This window comes from Crassostrea angulata, chromosome 7, assembly GCF_025612915.1.
Source record: "Crassostrea angulata isolate pt1a10 chromosome 7, ASM2561291v2, whole genome shotgun sequence".
Taxonomy (NCBI): domain Eukaryota; kingdom Metazoa; phylum Mollusca; class Bivalvia; order Ostreida; family Ostreidae; genus Magallana; species Magallana angulata.
Genome location: NC_069117.1, coordinates 3,962,209 through 3,980,056, shown reverse-complemented (window position 1 = coordinate 3,980,056; position 17,848 = coordinate 3,962,209). Strand labels below are relative to the sequence as shown.

Below are 17,848 nucleotides of genomic sequence, written 5' to 3'. Positions count from 1 at the left end.
ACTTAACAATGTACTTAGTTTACACCAGAAGCCCTGACCCAGGGGCAATGCACTTCACAATTTTGGAAGCGGCACTCTTCCTCATCATTACTCGGTTCTTATTTTATTTGCTTAAAATCAAGAGGCAGAGGAGAAGATGTTTGAAAGAATTAATGCATTTTCTCTATATAATCACTAGAGCTCCACCCTGACACCAGAGCCCCTGACCCAGGGGGCCACGAACTTCAAAATTTCGGAAGAGGCATTGATTGAATCGGTGTCCTAATAAAAGTGAAATATGGGTAACCTACTGTAAATCAAAGATTGGAGTTCGAGGCTTAAGTCTATTCACATACAACAAAGATTGAATGCCTCAACAGTTGATATTCAAAGAGCACTTTTATTTATTGTTGTTCATTAATATAACTGTAACCATTATTTTTTTATGTTTAATCCAGAAATATTTGTTTCAGGATATAAAAAAAAGCCCTTTTTTGCAATGCATACATTCAACCAAGAACCAACAAAGAATTATATTTCGGATTTCTTGCAAAATCATTTGGCATTACAGCTCTCTTCTCCTCGGTGTTTAATGCCTGAACACCCCCAGTCCCACCCCGACCCACACACTTATATAGTCTAAAGTTTACTTTTCACTTTTGGGGACAGTGATAATGCTCAGCAATACGCGGCATCATTGATTGTACTCCATATCATATAGAGTAAGAATTCTAAAAGCAATCTATTGTTCAAAGGTCGAAACCACCCGGAACACCTCAGTCCTTTTTAGTGAAAAAAATCACCAAACATCACAAAACAAAAGTGTTTTTGCGATAGCATGTTTGCATATTTATTTATTTTTTAATTACGATAACCCCAAATTGTCTAAATAGTCTAGATAGATCATTCCTACCTATCCAAGTCTTAACATACACTTTTATCACGCAAATCAAACTTTCATTGTACACAATAAGGACTTTAATTGCTTTCAACTGATTTTTCATCTTTTTTTCTTTAACTGTTTTTGCTCAATGGCAATTATAGTAATAACGTCCCTTGTGTCACCCACGAACATCCAGTAGTTAAACACAAAGAAAAAGGAACAGTCCTCCTCTCTGTTGTTGCACTCCGACCCAACCATACAGAAGGTCATGTACACCTCATCATTATGCTTACCTAAGTAGTGTTTTATCACAGAAAGAAAAAATACTGATAGTTTAAAAATACTTTATGACCGACATTCAGATATGTTTCATTTTGTTGACTGGAGAGCCAGTATATAAACGCAAACACATTTTTCCTTTTCGGCTATGATTTTGCTTTGGTTATTTCTAATGACTCAATGATTCGGAATGTTGACATGTAGAAAAAGGAATACAAGGACCGATCCACACACCACAAAACACATTAGTTTCTAACGTACATTGGTCCATAAGTTTTGATATTTTTTCAAGTCAATTTCCATCCTATCGTTATTGATATTGACCAAAGCAAAATATTTTTCGGCCAATTCTGTGGCACTGTTTTCTGAACTTGCTACTTAGAAAGCTATATATAACAGGATTTAGTGCACTGCTCATCATATAAGAGCGTAGGAATACATTATATGTGGCTTTTCCGGCGCTCGACAGCTCGGGGTAGTACGTAGGCCGTGAATAGCGTATGAACACAAGGGCACAATAGGGTATAAATGATCCAATGAACAACACTGTTACTAAAAATAGCATAAATGTAGATTTTAACATCTGTCTCCGCCCCTTCCTGTCCGCCTTTTGAATGGAAGACTTCGCGGAATGTCCTCGTTTGTTCGAAATTATCGTCACCGTCGACCCCTTCCGGTCAAGTGAGTCGAACTTTGAGTGAATGTCATTGGACAAAGTGGCCGTCGAGTTCTTTTTATAGTTTTGAGAGTGTTTTCGGTTCACGATAATTGGGTCATGTGCCTCTTGTGAATATTCTACGGAAAAGTCCATAGTGTCATTTGTATTGAACGCAAACTTTGGGAAAAAGCGGTTGGTTTCCCTGATGGCTTTGATCGATCTACTGCCGATATAAGCGTACACAGAGATCATGATGATGTCGATAAGGATAGTGCCCGCCGTGAGTATTATATTGAACAACAACGGGTAGATGCTGGTCTTAACATCGTCGTCTATGAGACAGGTGCGCACTCTTATACATGTGTCGTTAGACAGTGGGATGTTAAATGTCTGCCTACCGTAAATCAGCAGAGACGGCCAGGAGAATATAAATGCTACTGCAAAGCTTATCCCGATCATAGTCTTGGTGATCCGATTGCTGAACGGAGGTTTGAGGGGCTTGTATATCCTCTTGAACCGGTCCACGGCGATGAACAAGAGAACGAAGGACGAGGCGTTGTTCATGGAGAAAGTAAAAAAACGGGTCACTTTGCACAGTATTGGATTCGGGTCCAGATATATATTGAGGATGAAGTAGATTTCCGTGGGGATGGTGAACAGACAGTTGACGAGGTCAAACACGGCCAGCGCAATGATAACGAGGCGGGAGGGAGACCGCCGCCAGGAGGTGTACACGTAGGCCACCAGGGCATTCCCCGGAATCCCCACACACAATAGAACAGACACATACACTATTGTAGGAATGTAGAGAAGGTCCACGGTGTTGGAGTTCAGGCGAGCTACATGTCCGTCGTTTAACACCACCTTGCTACACATGGCTGTCGCGGGACTTCCTGAAGTATTGTACACACCATCTTGTAGAGATTCCACGGACTGGTTCATTGTAATCACATCTGAAAGAAGGAGAACCCCGTCAGTATTCCCACACATATCGACAGTACATGGCTATGAGTAAACGAATTTTCATTGTTACATATTTGGGAGAGAAAACGGAAGACACGCATCAATGCTGCAAAATAGCAACTTATCCTCTTTTAAAATTTGAAGTGCCTTTAATGCGATTCCCGTAGTGTCAGCGAACAAAGAATGTTGACACACTGAATGTGTGTCGTGACCCCAGTAACTAGCCCAGACTTCCCAAAACAGCTGATGTTTTATTGCCAGCAAGTTGTTTAATCATTTGATCTAAAATAACGAAAAGCACCTCAACAAACCAGGAATTAACGTAGATTACTCGAGCATGACCCTTTGTTGACAATCGTTAAACCACCCCCAATTTTTCGCCTTTTCTGTGCCCCACTAATGGTAACGAGGTAGGGAAAAAACCTCAGACATTTCCTGTTCTTTAAACCGAATGTCATGATCTATATAAAGGATTTTTACGTATTTTTCTTTAAATTTTGCATTTGTTAGGCAATGACAAGTCTTCGTTAACTATAGAACACTCATGCACGTATGATTCACTATAATGTTCCCACTCAACAATACGTACTCCGCACCAACCTAAGGACTCTTCACTTCTTCTCGGACAGGCAAAAACAATTTATGAGTTGCTGATATCAGTCAGTATTTATTGCACAACTTCTAGAGTAGTCGAGAAGTCTTCGGGCCAGTATACACGGGAAAACCCAGCTCACATCGTTCAAACTGCCTTCAAATTTTTGATACCTTACATAGGCTGGGTTATATAGGTTTATAATTTTATGAGAAAAATAGCAGAACGTCAAACGTAGCAGCTTAAAATATGTCGTATGGTTACACTTAGTAAGAGCAGAACATACTTTATATTATAAGTAGAGTCATATGCTCTACCGGCCTTGAATATAGACATTAAAGTAGTTTATTTAAAAACCATGATTGTGTATTTTTGCATTTGCTTATTTGGGGTTTTTTTTTTGGGGGGGGGGGGGGAGGGAGGGAGGTTGTCTATATATATATATATATATATATATATATATATATAGACACACACACACACACACACACACACACACACACATACACTTAGTATTGAAAAACTGAAAGAATTTCATTAATAAACAGCACCAATCATAGTCTAAGAGAGGACATTATTTAGACCACGTACTAATACGCGCAGCGTACTTTTTACAGCCTCCGTGGTATGCTCACCAATCCCCTGTTGTCCCCGCTCTGTTTCGGTCACATCTTTATCTGACCTGAAGATATCATATTGTTGTTTCCATACAAATTGAATGGCATGACCAAGATTTTAATAATGTAGTTATGATTTCACCCCAAAAGCTATTTTCTGGCATCTGGCAAGCATTTTAGACTAATGTAGTAGAAAAATCTCCAAGCAAGCTTGGTACATGTACCGTCTGTTTATAGAAGGATGGTATACATGTAGTAGCAACACCCCGGATGTTTACATATCAGAGTTGCAAGTTACAGAGAACATTGCAATGAGAGGCTAACGTTGTCTGGGTTGTGACATGTAATTTCTTTTGATTAAAGAGAAAAAAACTTAAGTCAAATTTGATCTGAAAATCAGTTTTCTATTAAAAATGCTTCTTTTGGGGGTATTTTCAATGGTTATAGACAAAATTTGAATACCATTTCTAGGTTTAATTAACAATATTAATAAAAGTTTGGTTTTTATAAGCAGATCTTTTATCTCTTTGTTTGTTAGCTATGAACACTAAAAACAGTATCTAGTGTTTTCACATTCAAATCTTTGAAACCGTGTATTTTATATTAAGCATTTATTATGCAAACAAAAACATGGCGTGAGCTTTGTTTACATATTTTAGTTGTAAGCTCTGTATCTAGTTTATAAGTCCACCACGGGCATTCAACTTTTGGTTGATTATAAATACCTTCATGAAACTATATCAACATCAAAAATGGGAAAAAAAATGTCGGCTGAATTGGTCCTGTAAAATTACAGAGTCGTAACCATGGTCCTGTATAGATTACAGTTTTTAAAAAATGATAGAAGAAATATAAAAATAGAGTTATACCACGAGAGATTGTTGAAGAATTGTTACTATGGTATGTACATGGAGAGTGCCATTTACATTTGATAGTTGTAACTTGAAAACAACTACAAATCTGACACACAAACGCCATATTTTTCTGATAGGACTTGGAATGAATTTGCATTTGATACCATATCTTTTTTTCGTTCAAATTATTATAGTGAAGTACTGAGGACGTTATGCAGAGCTCAATGGGAAATTGATTGTGCTCATCTGTGTGTGAATTCAAATTATACAACAGTCAATTGCTTCCTTATAATATGAAGATGAAAATCACAGAGTTTATTCAAAAACATCCCTTTTAAAAGATAAATAATAATAACGTATGGGATATAACACATCCTATTCTCAGCGAAGGTAGATTTTACATTCCTGTTGAAACATTCAGCTAACTACTTCGATGCAGAGTTGAATTAAAGTATTATTTACATATAAAAAACAATTATATGTATTGTTTTCATTTATACCGTAATTTGTAAAATATCTCTACATAAAACTTTTGTATTTCGTTCCCCATTACATAGCTCTAGTTAGAATTTCTGAAAATCTTATACAAGCCAACAATCCTCTTAATGCATGAAATCCATGGTAAAATAAAATTGATTCAATCAGAAAAAAGGATTCTTAATGGCCTACGTTTTTTTATTTATGTTTTGGGGGACAATGGCATTACTATGTAATTATAAAAGGAAAAGTAGAAAGCTCTTACCTTGACGATTAACTATTAAAAAAAAGTACTTTGTACAAAAGTTGGGTTAAAGTTGTGAGCGCTGAACAACTACTAATCCGAAATCAGACCTAGGATCATGTGTCAAACAGATATCGACAATTAGAGAATTGGCTTTTATTGTCTTTCCAAGACAGAATCCTACTGGACCGAGATATAATAGAGCATCAAAGAATTCTAATTGGAATCGATCTGCTAAGCATATCTATGGCGGCCAATCTCATCGTCCAAAAATACAGATTATAGTAAACACCGGTTGTGATAGATAAAAGAGAGAGAGAGAGAGAAAGGAAGTGAAAATAATTTAGAGCACATGATTTCATAATAATTCACAGACAGGAAGTTTGATTGAGCTAATTATGGAATGTGATCGACAATACTCATCGGAGGGAGGTAAATGCCGTATCAGGCAGACATAGAGATACATGTAGCTGTCTACTGAGATGGAAGACGTGTTTTCACGGTCACAATTATAAATATTTTATGTAATGCGGCTCCGTGCTTGTAAGTCCACACTCCTGAGGGGCCTGAAGTCCCCGGATCGATCCGTCATTTCTGTGACGAATGTTACTTTATAAGCCCGTGCAGTTCACCATGGGCTAGGGACAGTGCACTGAGATCGTATTCCCGAGTGAGGAGGGCCAAGTATCGGGTTATGTCCGTAGATAAAGCCTGTCGAAAACATTAGCTGCCAGCAGTTTGACTTTCGAATAAATTGCTAATAACAAGATCAAAAATCGGTTTGATACCTCAAGAAAATTCCCAACAATTCGCAGAAATGCAAAAAATCTGATAGGTAAAACCAGAAACAAACGTGAAATTATTATTGGCTGATTTTAAAAAGCTTTATATTTTATTTTAAAGGAATTAAGGTTCTTTTTATTTAATTTATAGACATATGCGAATGTAGTTCATACTTAAAATGTGTCTATTTTTAATACATGGTTAGCTAGCTTTAAGGTCATGTTATTTATGTGATGGACGGAAGGATGTAGGCGAATAGGCTGAAGTTCAAATATTTTTTTTAGGATATTCTCTTAATCAATTGTACTGCTTTATAACATTTTGAAATCATGCAAGAGCGAGCAATTCCAACAATTCGCTTACTGTAAAAATAACAACAAAATCTCAAATTTAAAAACTCAACATTAGAACCTTTAAGGAACTTAAGTATGACGGTGTACTCATTGGAAATTAAACCCAGGTGATTTAGGACTGGATGGGGTTTTCACCAACCTTCCCTTTTACTATCCTTGGAACTCCCCATCCATACTTTGTATTTTATTAAGGTGGACTTCATTCTTATCTTAGCAAATTCCCCACATCTTTAATTTGTCCAAAGCAAAGTTTTATGAAATACAGGAAATTCTCCATCCAACACAAGTTACATGCAAGTATCTATCCATCAGATTCGGAAATAGAATAATATAGGACTGACCAGAAGATCTGCAAAATCCAATTCTTCCAACATTTTTGGGAAAATGCAAGAATGTTAACCGGGTGCTGCTTTGGATAGAAGTTAAGGTATAACAAGAGATGTTTGTGAAACACTTATGCCCCCCTCCCTTGGAAACATTCACAAAGAAAATGAAGGTAAACAGCAAATATTTGGAATTTTTCTAAGTCCAAGGGGTATAACTCTGTCGAAAACTGCTCTATCATACCCAAAATCAAATTGACCTTGATATTATTTTGATAAACCTGTATACTAAATTTCACATCAATATATACACCCTCTGCGAAGAAAATGAGTGGAAACTGCAAATAACTGGAATTTTTCTACGTCCAAGAGCCATAACTCTGTATTAAATGGCTTGAACTAGCTGCAGTAATGTAGCCCTCTCCCGATTTTTTTTTTTTTTTTTTTGGGAGAGGGCTACAACTCCATAGGATCTCCGTAATGGTGCAAGTGCGGGAGTGATTCACTCCCGCAACGATTTCGTCTCAAATCGTATATAAATGACGATAACATCTGCATTTCTTACCTGAACTCAAATAATGTAGATGTCTATGGCATAAATTAATCCAAAAATATCAGGTATAGTCCATATATCGGTTATTTTTCGTGTATGTCAACAACGCAAGTTGAATTTGTCCGCCATGTTTACTGACCTTGACCGGTTTTATTTTGAGACAGCCAATGAGAATTTAGGAGCGGATCTTGAACTGAATATAGGAATTCCCCTATTTTAAACATAATTAACGCGGTAAATATGAATTTTTCATTACATACCAGTTCCTTAAATGATGTTTTAGTGATAGAACGAGGTTAGATAAATTATTTATAGTGACATTCACGTTATCAAGCCCATCAAAACTCCAAGCGTAAATCCCATAACATCACGCGAGAACTGTCATGGCTGCTGAAAAAGACGACTGTAAACATGCTGATGTGTTTTATCTGGTTTTGATTTATATACGGTTAGTTTGTTCAACCTGAATTAAAAAATCATTTTATCTAAAGGAAGTCAAATATAAAATCGATCTTTTCAGACCGAAGTCAGTCGCATTAAAAATTTAATTTTGCACCATTACGGAGATCCTATGGAATTGTAGCCCTCTCCAGTAAACATCAGATATAAAAAATCGGAGAGGGCTACATTATTGCAGCTAGGCTTGAACGTACCCAATATCAAACTTGACCTAGATATTATCATGATAAACCTGTATACCAAATATCATTTCAATATGTTTATCCTCTGCGAAGAAAATGAGCGGAAACTCCAAATAACTGGAATTTTTCTACGTCCAAGGGCCATTACTCTTTCGAAAATGGCTCGATCGTACCCAATATCGAACTTGACCTAGAAATTATCATGATAAACCGGTATGCCAAATTTCATTTCAATATGTTTATCCTCTGCGAAGAAAATGAACGGAAACTGTAGGTGGATTGACCGACAGACCAACAGACAGCAGCAAAGCAATATGCCCTCCCTTCTTCGAAGGGGGGGGGGGGGGGGGGGCATAATAATATTCTTTTCAAACAATTACGTGAGGGAATAAGTACACTTTATAAACAGAAGACGATTTCACACACATGTAGGTCATAATATGTAATGCAATGTTAAGTGAATATGTCAGAACCTAAATGAGTTTCAAATCATATTTTCACACAGATGTTCACTTACTTAACAATCTGCGTTTACATCAACTTTAAGAAAGGTTTTTATAAATTGGTTTTCTTCATTTATTATTTATTTCTGTAAGAATACACTGAGTGGATTTTGACTTTTTCCAGACAGGCTTTTAAAATATACTTTTTATCTTAAAAATGTTATTTTTGTAAAAGCAAATTTTATTTGGTTAAGCTGTCAACTTGTGACCTTTGAGTAAAGTCAGATGTAAAATGGGCACTCTCGTAAATATTGATATCAATAAGTGTACCAAACCTCATAAAGATTGGTTCGTTCTTTTAAGGACCATACGCAAATGAATCTTTTGGACACTGAGTACTGAGAAAAGATTTATTATCTTATACTAGCATACATGTGATTATAGCTACTTTATTTGGTCACGGGACATATGTAAATATGGATGCCAGATTTAATGCGAAACATTTTAATGCAATTGTTAAAGAGTTTGTTTAAACGAGAATTAGAAAGACAAAGTGCAGATCATTTTCAGCAATGCTTAATGGCAATAACAACGTCCAAAATAGAAAACGAATAGGATTGAAAACCTACAAATGTACAGCAATCATCCTTTAACAAAATGCATGGCCGATTACATCAATCAAGTGTTTGTTGTTAGATATCCGTGAAAATAACAATGACAGTTTCAATCAAAATTAAGGCAAACAATAAAATGAGATAATTTCAAAATATTTCACCAGATTTTAGTAACTATGAAAATAAGACAGGAATAGGAATTTGTCACCAACATTTGGGGCCATCCTGACCTTCAGAGATAGCAAGGCATTAGATTGGGGGTCACAACGGCTATCACTGACGCTCTGTGACAAATCACACGACAAACCAGCGCCTCTTATTGCAACATAATCACCGTGTCATCGTACTTATTTAAGGAATGAATTCAATATGTATTTGTTTTATACGATATAAAATGGTTTGGGGCAGTTTACGCTTTATAAACCGCGAAGCGGTTTATAAAAAAGCGTAAACTGTTTCAAACCATTTTATATCGTATAAAACTAATAAATATTGAATTCATTGCTTATAATTTAATTTTTTTACTCTCCGTTGTAGATAAAAACGGTCATTTGACCTTTAAAATGACGTAAAATTGTACAAAATTCAAACGTAACGTCAGGCGTATTGATACGTTTTTGACGTTAGTCTTACTATGACGTAGGCAACATTCTATATACGATATAAAATAATTTTTTAGCCAATCAGAAAGCGCGTTACAACCCGAATTAAATTATTATTTAAACAAGAAAAACATATCCCTATTAAGGTTATGAACATTGGTATTGTTTTTATTCAAGTCAGTATAAGTAAGTACAATGAATACATCTACTCACCTACAGAATTAAAGTTTATTCCATGGCGGCCGTACGCAGAATATTTGCCTCAGTCACTGAGGCGACAGACGGACAAAGTGCCCGCTCCTAGTGCTCAAGGGGCTGTTCAGACGTCACCCAGGGTCTGAAGATGGGCGTTCAATAGGGTTCGAAAAGTCAGGTGTACTAGGCTCCTCCAATCAATCGCTGATCGTCCTTAGTGTCAACTGTTATCGGTGTCCAATGACACGAAATGATTTTCCGAGAGTTGTTCTCTCTCCCGGGATTAACTGTTTACCTGGGAATGGCTGTTCTCCGGTGATATTTCACTTGCGTGTAAATCTGTTGATATCAGCAAATATTGAATATCTCGGATTAAAATGCATTCCTTGCAACACTGCTCAAATGTGTATGGAGTAACTGATTAGTCAAATAAGGGGCTTTTCGCAGACTTTTTCAGTCAGTTGATGTTTCGATGTTTAATTGATCTTGAACATACCAGTAAGTTACGAGATGGAGAAAATTACATTCTTCATGCATCACTGCATAATGTTCTTACTCCTATAAAAATGGTTGTTACTGCCTTTGTATATTTTACTAAACTACAATTGGAACTGATTTCTTTTTAAGGTATCTCACTCCTCATGTTTTTATTTCATTGCGCAGATGATCATTATATTTAAAATGAATATGATTTTATTATTTAATCAACACAGATAGATTATTATTTCATAATTACACAACATTCATAAAGAAAATCAATTTGAATTCAAGAAAGAAACAAGTTTTTTTGGGGAATTATTTTTTCGTGCGGAAGGTTTTTTAAACGAAAATGACAGAAACAAGCAATTTTATGAATTTTCAATATACTTTTATTTTTATTATACTTTATTCATTATTCACATTTTTAATATTTGATAGGTTTGTAACATATTTTATATGTTCTGTGTGACATGTACAAAATCAAATCTTGAAAATGTGATAGCCGTTTAGCATAAAATCATGCAAATATATAGAACATGTCTGAATTTTTTAAAGCCAAATTTTGCGAGAATTTTACCTTTGAAGCCCTATATCCATCGTCGGAACCCACGGGTTTTCTATCCATTACACTGCTTTGAAAGCAGTGTAATGGATAGAAAACCCGTGGGTTCCGACGATGCCCTATATCTAAAATTTGACATCACTGACCCCCATGTTTTATTATGTCAAAATGATACTGAATACATATCTAGGCAAACTGGATTAATCTTAGAAAATTCTTAATATTCAAGAATTTTTTATTTCAAATCAAATTGCAACTATTATAGAAATTGTCTATTTCAAGTGCAAAAAGGTCACACAAAAATTTATGCAGCTTCGTACAATTTTTTTTCGTAATCCCTCTATTCAATGTGACCATTGTGCATAATTAAAAACAATATTTGAAGAAATAAGTTCGCTTAATCAAAAATACTGACAACAAATCCTAATCAGGATGAAATTGCATTTTAGGTGCGAAAAGGTCAAATTAAATAGGCCATAACTCAGAGGGATTGATACTGACCCCCATTATCTTTGTATTTTTTAAGTATGTTTTGTCTACAGATTTCAATGATATACTTCTCAAGAAAATCTTGATACAACAGCATTGAGGAGTGGGATACCTTAAGAACAACTTTTGAATACTCTATTTTAATATATGAGGACAAATACATGTAGTTCTAGAATTCTAAACATTTTGTCCGAAAACAAAATTTAGAAAAAAAATTAAAAGCCTCCAAAATTTACTCACATGAACTGTGTAGCATGCAGTGTGATGCGCTTAGTGTCATGTATAAACACAGGAACAGGTTTTTAACATTCATATGAAAAATACGAGAAAAAATATTGTATGATACAGTTAGGCATCACTTTATTTCCTTCTTTCAACAACAAAATAATGTTTCCGATTAGGGAATGATGCATCCATGATGCATTAAACATCCATACATAAATATTATCTTCATAGATCTTTGTTCAAATCCTCTATTTTTACTTCTTACATGAAAGTTTTAAGAGCAGAAATTAAACAAAACAAAAAGTCTTCTCCTTCTCTCTCTCTCTCTCTCTCTCTCTCTCTCTCTCTCTCTCTCTCTCTCTCTCTCTCTCTCTCTTTCATTTATGAATTTTTTATCATGAATTGAAACTCTTTTAACGAATTTTTAAAAAATAAATAAGAAGACAGGTTTCGATGTGCAATCTTTTTATGATTGTTTTCGATAATTATTTTCTAAAAAAAATTCATCTGCCTCTAATTGTCAGTATAGTTCCTCACCAATGGTTTTTTTTAATTTTTGGATTAGATTTTGATTGGTTATCTTTTTTTGTCACTGTAGAAACAAGATAGCCTATCAAAAATTAATGTATTGAGACAAAAGACCCGGACAAAAATGTACACACAAACACAATTACAAACTTCTATAAAACTACTGGGAAATAGAAATGATTTGCTTCGTGCAGGGTGTCATTGATCGGATATCCACATAGCTACAACAAAGGCGTTTCAAGCATTAAAAAATCGCACTTATGCCTACTAGAACTTTTCATTTTAAAACAATTCGGTCTCTTCTTCCACTCTCTTTTTTACGAGTTGAAATAATTTATCAATTCTAGTGGCGTTTGGTCATCCCTAATCTCTCATATGCTCCTGGTATTAAATTGCGTTGTATTATCTAATTCCTGTAATCAAATGCATTGCTGCAAGACTCTAAAGCCCCAAACTTTTGCATATTGAAATTTTTAATCTGGTTTGTCTGACTAGTTAGTGCTCATGCTTCTCAGAGAATGAGATGATTAAAAACAACTCACCCGGGAGCGATCATTTCTGCCACGACTCGGGTATCAAAAGGGATTACTCCAGTACACCACGGGCAACATTAATGGCCTCGCTGTTCAAGTTTTATATGAAAGTGGGTGAACCCAGTGACTGATCGTTGGCTGTCAAAATTAAAACAAAAACACAATGTGATCATCATCATCAAACGGAGGCTATTACTCTATACGAGGGATCTGCATCCTCTCTGCTAAAAAAATCGGTTTTCCCTACAATAGATGTCTGGCCAAATGAACCTCGTTGATAAATGTGACAGCGAAATAATGCAGGAAACCATTCTGTTGCTACGTATTTTACAGCGTATTTATAAATGACTACCAAGCTACATTTTGACTAGAACATTAATAAGTCCAATTTTCGTTCACTGTTTTTATCATTATCAAGCCAAAATGACAAAAGGACATAATAATTTTATTGAATTTTGCAAAAACTGTGAAGAAAGCGAGAGAGGATTGGATGGAGAGAGAGAGAGAGAGAGAGAGAGAGAGAGAGAGAGAGAGAGAGAGAGAGAGAGAGAATATCAGAGAGGGAGGTATATAGGGAGAAAGAGATTTGAGAATTATCATGGGTCAAGCATTTAACGGTTGAACTTAATACAATATAAAGTGCATATTAACCCTCTGCCCTTTAAAGAGCAATTGCGCCAGTTGATACGCTAAATTCTCCCAAACGAAATATATGAATTAGGTAGCTGTAGAAATTTACTTGGAATACGTATATTTACACTGTTTTTAAATTCAAGAAGAAAATGTCTATCTTATCTTTTTATCCCTCCTAAAATGTGACGTACCTGTTTAAACCTGAACCATCATATTGATCTTGAAATATTTCTCAAAAAATTAAAAAAAAAATGAGAATGCCCCTTTCCTCTTCCCAATTTCAAGTAGAGTCTTGAAACGTTTTTGTTGCTTGTTAGAAACTACTTTTATTATTGATTCCAACCCCAGCCAAATCTATTGACTTATACATACATTGATTCCAACCCCAGCCAAATCTATTGACTTATACATACATTGATTCCAACCCCAGCCAAATCTATTGACTTATACATACAAGCAATGATGCACATTCAGTCAGTGGTTATGTTTAATCTTTCAGTTCAGATAGGAATAAAGCCAAGACCTTGGCATGATGTAACTATCTACCCCATACAATAATAAAAGGTGAAAATAACGCTGCGTGTTCTCAAAGATATCACAGATATAAATGATATCACAGATATCGCTGACATCTTATATATTAATGATATCACAGATATCACAGATAAAACTGATATCACAGATCTCATACATAACCGATATCACAGATATTAATGACATATATCACTGATAGAACTGATATCACAGATATTAAAGATTACGCCTGCAAATCTTAAGAATCGGAGAATCGTGCTGATTTCAACGAGCCATGTCTGAAAGCCGACAATGATAAAACAGTCCTACATATCATTGCTGTTTGACACAACCACCCACAGTCCAAGGCTTTGGGTGGATAACAATCGTGCATTGCTTATACTTCTTCATTAGATTGTATATTATTATTTATAGTCGTTTATGCTATATAAATTCTGCTGATTTTAGAAAGAATTGAATCGATTTACATTTACAATGTTCTATATTTTAAAATTTGAGGGTGTTAAGATTTTTACAACTTTGAATCTACACTACCTGAGGATGCTTCCACACAAGTTTCAGCTTTCCCGGCTCATGAGTTTATGAGTAGAAGATTTTTGGGAGTTGATTTTAATCAACTCTCCTATGCAGTTACTCTGGCAAACCGAAAGTGAAACATTGTTTGGACCTAAGCACAAATCATCACCGCTGACAAGACTACGTTCTTGAAAATAATAGAAAAATTTAAAGTAATGTATGCTGAAGCATTGTTTTTCAAGGAAACTTATCAATAAACACTTTGAAAATAGTAAGATTTTATATAATACGAACAACTAAGATATTTTTATAGTCTCATGTATTCCTACACCAAAGTTTAATATAGCCTCGTTCAACCAAAATGCTCGGCTGTCTCCGTAAATCTCCGACAAGCAGAAAGGCTCTCTTGCATGTCGGAGTTTAACGGAGACACCCGAGCGTCTGGTTGAACGAGACTAGAGTTCGATATCAGTAGTGCTTGGGTCCATAAAATTTTTAATTTAGAATTGCTTCGATTACTTTGCATAGTTTGAAATATATCTTTAAATATTACACAACATGATTGATATGGAATTTCTCGAAATTCTTGTCGGAAAAGTCTAAAACTCATATAATAAAAAAGTGCGTAATTCAAATACAGACTAGAAACTAATTGCCATTCAAGATAAGTTGATTTTAAAATAAATGATAATCGATAAAATCAACTCCCTTCAGTACTTCAGTACTTTGATTAAAGATTAACTCTATATATTCCTATGTAAAACTTTGATCCTCCCCCCCCCCCCTCCCTTGTGCCCACACGATACCCCCAGGGGTCATGATTTTCACAACCTTGAATTTACACTACCTGAGGATGCTTCCACACAAGTTTCAGCTTTCCTGGCTGATTAGTTTTTGAGAAGAAGATTTTTAAAGATTTACCCTATATATTCCTATGTAAAACATCGATCTTCCATTGTGGCCCCACCCTACCCCCAGGGGTCATGATTTTAATCTACACTACCTGAGAATACTTCCACACAAGTTTCAGCTCTCCTGGCTGATTAATTTCTGAGAAGAAGACCTTTAAAGATTCACTCTACATATTCCTATGTAAAACTTTGACCCCCTCCCCATTGTGGCCCAACCCTACTCCCGGGGATGTCATTATTTCACTACTTTGAATCTACACTACCTGAGGATGCTTCCATACAAATTTCAGCTTTCCTGGCTAATTAGCTTTTGAGAAGAAGATTTTTAAAGATTTACTCTATATATTCCCATGTAAAACGTCGACCCCCCCCCAATTGTGGCCCCACCCTACCCCTGGGGGTCATGATTTTCACAACTTTGAGTCTACACTACCTGAGGATGCTTCCATACAAATTTCAGCTTTCCTGGCTGATTAGTTTTTGAGAAGAAGATTTTTAAAGATTTACTCTATATATTCCCATGTAAAACGTCGACCCCCCCCCCCCCCCCCAATTGTGGCCCCACCCTACCCCTGGGGGTCATGATTTTCACAACTTTGAGTCTACACTACCTGAGGATGCTTCCATACAAATTTCAGCTTTCCGGGCTGATTAGCTTTTGAGAAGAAGATTTTTAAAGATTTACTCTATATATTCCCATGTAAAACGTCGACCCCCCCCCCAATTGTGGCCCCACCCTACCCCTGGGGGTCATGATTTTCACAACTTTGAGTCTACACTACCTGAGGATGCTTCCATACAAATTTCAGCTTTCCTGGCTGATTAGTTTTTGAGAAGAAGATTTTTGAATATTTACCCTATATATTCCTATGTAAAGCATCGATCCTCCATTGTGGCCCCACTCTACCCCCAGGGGTCATGAATTTCACAACTTTTAATCTACACTACCTGAGGATGCTCCCACACAAGTTTCAGCTTTCCTGGTTGATTAATTTTTGAGAAGAAGAGTTTTAAAGATTTACTCTACATATTCCTATGTAAAACTTTGCCCCCCCCCCCCACTCCCGGGGCTGTCATTATTTTCACAACTTTGAATCTACACTACCTGAGGATGCTTCCATACAAATTTCAGCTTTCCTAGCTGTTTAGCTTTTGAGAAGAAGACGTTTAAAGATCTACCCTTAATATCCCCATGTAAAATTAATATTCAGTATTTGCAAATGCTAGTATTCCAAACAAACTTGCTGATGGCTTTCCAGTATCATCAGTACTTTGAATTCCACTTTCATTCAGTTTAAGGAGCTTTCTTTCTGATACATACAGAGATTAAAAAAAAAATCTATAATCTTCTGGTTATTTGAAGTACATGTATATCTAGCAAAGTTTTGCTTGCGACGTCTATGGATGATTTGGTGAATCCGTCTTATTAAAAAAAACAATCAAAATTCAAAACTTAAACAGCAGAAAATGTTTTAGATTAAGAACATACATTAATAATCTGTATTCCTGTACCAAAGATCTATATATGCTGATTAAAGTATAAAGTATCAACACATTACGGAGAAACATCAGCATATTATGAATAAATATCAACATGACAAAGAATAAGTATCAAAGTAACACCGTATCAGCTTAGTATAAACTTTGTTTACTACATAAGGTAGTTGAGGTCGTACATAGGGCTTCCTGAGAAAATGTTAATTTATGTCATAGAGGTTAGTGCAACAGGAAGTATACAATGATGTCTAACAAAGTCGTTTTGTTTCCTACTCTGGGGATTTGCCCTCTTCAAAGAAGAAGATAAACTCATCAATTTTCTCCTATGCATGTATAAAGTTATAAAGAATAGATCCCAACCCCGAGCTCCTTTGTCCTTCTTTGATTGAAATACAGATATACTAGTAATTGGAGCCCTATCGGATCCCTTGACTTCAGTCTTTCTAAGCATCTTTTTTTTAAACACCGCGCGGTACATCAAAATAATATGTCAATAGAATACACTGTACATTACCTAGCTAGAGTTATATTTTCTCACTAACAATTTTGAATCAAGAGGCGGCCACTGTAGAGGGTCATATTACTTGGGTATACATACCGTTGAGTGCTACTTCATCCAGCGACTTCACGAGCAAACAATACACCCATTGAACTAGTATCACTGAATAGTTTAATTGCTGCAAAACGGGAAATACAAAACCTCTTGACATTCCTATATCAAACTATTTGTATATGTATAGTTAACCCCGCGTTTCCTCTGTTACAAAACATGCTAAACACATTTACAGCTAAACAAACTCAAGACCATCAGATATTTTATCTGAAATGAATTTTAAGTGTTTTACAGACATACGATATCCCATATAAACGATACCAGCTGAATATGA

At 35.7% G+C, this 17,848-nt stretch overlaps 1 protein-coding gene across 6 annotated transcripts; it reads right to left on the bottom strand.

The window, feature by feature from the left end:
- Positions 1-1,189: 1,189 nt before the first annotated feature.
- Positions 1,190-17,699, bottom strand: LOC128192869 (5-hydroxytryptamine receptor 1-like). 6 transcript variants are annotated; one of them, XM_052865883.1, is made up of 4 exons: positions 17,560-17,699; positions 12,880-13,008; positions 10,072-10,392; positions 1,190-2,752 (listed from the first exon to the last, which is right to left on the bottom strand). In XM_052865883.1, exon 4 carries the CDS (start codon positions 2,739-2,741, stop codon positions 1,452-1,454), a length of 1,290 nt encoding a protein of 429 aa, XP_052721843.1. In that variant the 5' UTR covers positions 2,742-2,752; positions 10,072-10,392; positions 12,880-13,008; positions 17,560-17,699; the 3' UTR covers positions 1,190-1,451. The 6 variants fall into 6 exon arrangements, with proteins under 6 accessions (XP_052721843.1, XP_052721847.1, XP_052721844.1 ...); XM_052865887.1 differs by having other exon boundaries at positions 10,076-10,392; XM_052865884.1 differs by lacking the exon at positions 17,560-17,699 and adding an exon at positions 14,572-14,728.
- Positions 17,700-17,848: the final 149 nt, after the last annotated feature.